This window comes from Trypanosoma rangeli, assembly GCF_003719475.1.
Source record: "Trypanosoma rangeli strain AM80 chromosome Unknown Tra_15.4_contig_00066, whole genome shotgun sequence".
Lineage (NCBI taxonomy): Eukaryota > Euglenozoa > Kinetoplastea > Trypanosomatida > Trypanosomatidae > Trypanosoma > Trypanosoma rangeli.
Window position 1 is genome coordinate 38,186 of NW_021705808.1, and position 2,354 is coordinate 40,539.

A 2,354-nucleotide genomic window follows, 5' to 3' on the forward strand; every position below is an offset into this window, starting at 1 on the left:
TTCTTCCTCTTGTTTTTTGTTTTTGTTTTTTTTTGTTTTTTGCCCCGTCTTCGTGAGGCATTCATCTCATTGCTTTTCTCCGCTTTGGATACCTTCACACGCACAAGGGAATATCACGTTGTAGCAGGCGTGTGGGTGGGGGGTTTTGCGCGACTAGAGGGGCAGAGGTCTGGTTCCTTTGTTCGGTGTCGCTGCCACACCTACACTCACACGTGTACATATTATTATTTGCGTCTAGCCCCGACAAGCATAAACCTACGCGTGTCTCTTCGCTTTTGCTGGAGGTGTATATCCTGTAGGAATTAATAGGCAATGCGGAGCTCGCGGACCTCTCCGCTGTTTGGGTTGCAGCAGCCGGTCACGTTGCTGTTGTTGTGTGTGTTAGCGCTGTTGCTGTTATCGCCCCCAGTTTTTGCTAAGGCATTCCTGCGGCCGGTGACGGCGGCGGACCCGGCATTCGTAGCGACGGTTCACCACGCAATTCGCTTCGATCGTCAGCTGTTGAACCCTGCGAATGCGGTAATGTCGTTTGGTTCCCAGGCGTCCCTGCTGCGAGGCAGCATCGCGCTGTTTAACCCCGCCAACATCGCTGTTCACCGGATGCAGACGGTGTTTATTCCCGCTGAGCGGCACCTGACGCAAGGGCAATGGGATGCACTGGTTGATCTGCCTGTGCGTGGCGTCGTGGCGGCCTTGTCACCCTTCGACACGCACAATGAGAGGTTGTTTCAGCTGCGCCTTGCGCAGGACGCCGTGCGATTTCCGGTGTATTTTCTCCAGCAAGACGGTGAAGACGCGCGACGGCTGACCGCGACGCTCACGGCCCTGAAACCCCACGAGTACGCCGTCATCTCCATCGGCGAGAACGAGAAGGCGGTTGCCGCGGTGGCCAACATGTCTGTAGTGGGCATTAACCTCTACGCCTCCCTCGTTTTTAAGCCGAAGGGGACGAAGGCATCGACGGATCTGCCGCGTCTGCTTCTCACGGCGTCGTTCGACACACTCGGAGTCGCACCATCTGCCCACACAACCGGTGGCGCCTCTGGCGTCGCTGCGGCGCTCGAACTCTGGCGACGATTTAATGTGGAGGCGTCCTTGGCGGCGGAGAGCAGAAGAAATGGTGGTGCAGCGTCTTCCTCGCCGTTTGGTCTTTCCGTGCTGTTGGGTAACGCCGCCCGTTTTAACTACGTTGGCACGACGCAATGGATCGCGTCGCGTGAGGAGGATGAACTCGATCGCTATCAACTGGTGATATGCCTCGACGAACTACTACCTATCGGCGCTGATGAGGATGACGCTGAGGCTAACGATGCAGGCAATGACGTCGCCACAACGCTGTTCATGCACGTACACGAGTCCTTCGCTAAGAGCCCGCAGTTCGCCGCGGTGAAGAAGACGGCGGAGTCCACGGCTGCGCGTCACGACGTCATTTTGACTGTTGTCCCCGCAAAGACGAACTACCGCCACTACGATGTGCGTTTTGAGCACGAGGTACTGGCAAACCGGCAGATACCTGCCGTGACGTTTTCCTCGGTTCGTAAGTACCGCGTTGATCAACTTTTCCGTGGCGGCCACCCACCCATTCCCGTGTCTAACGTCAACAACACGGCCGGTGCTGTGGCTACGAAGCCACCCAAGTTTGTCATGGACTTCAGCCGCCGGGTGAATTTTTTGCATGCCTTTGCGGGGGCAATGTTGGCTCGTGCGCCCGCCACGGCGGTGGGGCCGTGGGTGGGGAGTGCCGCGTACATGCTGGGTCTGCTGCGCCACGCTTCCGACTCCCAGCGCAGCCCCATTTCCCGCGACAGTGCGGGTCCCTTAAGGTACGCGGAGGCGCTTGAGACCCACATGAAGCGGACTGCCGCCACGTTAGCCTCTCGCCGTGTCGTATCGACGAGCGTGTCGCTCTCAACGAACCGTTTTAAGCTTCCGGGTGTCGTGCTTGTGGGGCCGTACGATCAGGTCATGCGCCTCTTCGTGGCGAGGAGCCTCGTCGTTGAGCTCGGCATTTTTGCCGCGGCGCTGGTGGCCATTATTGTCTTTGCCGTCTGCGAGTTTGGCTTGGAGAGGACGCGTCGCACGCTACTTGATCCGCTCTTGCTGATTCAACCAGAGAAGTAGGCGGCGGGGCACGAATGCGGAGAGTTCAACCGGATGGGGGGATAGTGGGGAGAAAGAAAAGGAAGGAGGAACGAAAGAAAACGAAGGAGGGAATGAAACACCCACGCGGCAGGCGTCGCAAGAAGAGGCAGCAGCAACGCGGAGAAGGTGGGAGAGGGGGCGTGTGTGCGCGGCCTGATGGGAGAAAAGTGATAAAAGGAGGAGAAGGATTGAACAAAATGAAGATATATAAA

At 57.7% G+C, this 2,354-nt stretch overlaps 1 protein-coding gene across 1 annotated transcript, besides 2 other annotated features; it reads left to right on the plus strand.

Moving 5' to 3' along the window:
* Positions 1-9: 9 nt before the first annotated feature.
* Positions 10-41: a microsatellite.
* Positions 42-312: 271 nt separating this feature from the next.
* Positions 313-2,121, plus strand: TraAM80_02772 (nicalin; the record flags this gene model as incomplete). The annotated part of the gene is made up of 1 exon (XM_029379763.1): positions 313-2,121. The coding sequence occupies one exon, from the start codon at positions 313-315 to the stop codon at positions 2,119-2,121; it is 1,809 nt and encodes a 602-aa protein (XP_029240454.1).
* A 58-nt stretch (positions 2,122-2,179) lies between these two features.
* Positions 2,180-2,218: a sequence feature (GA-rich).
* Positions 2,219-2,354: the final 136 nt, after the last annotated feature.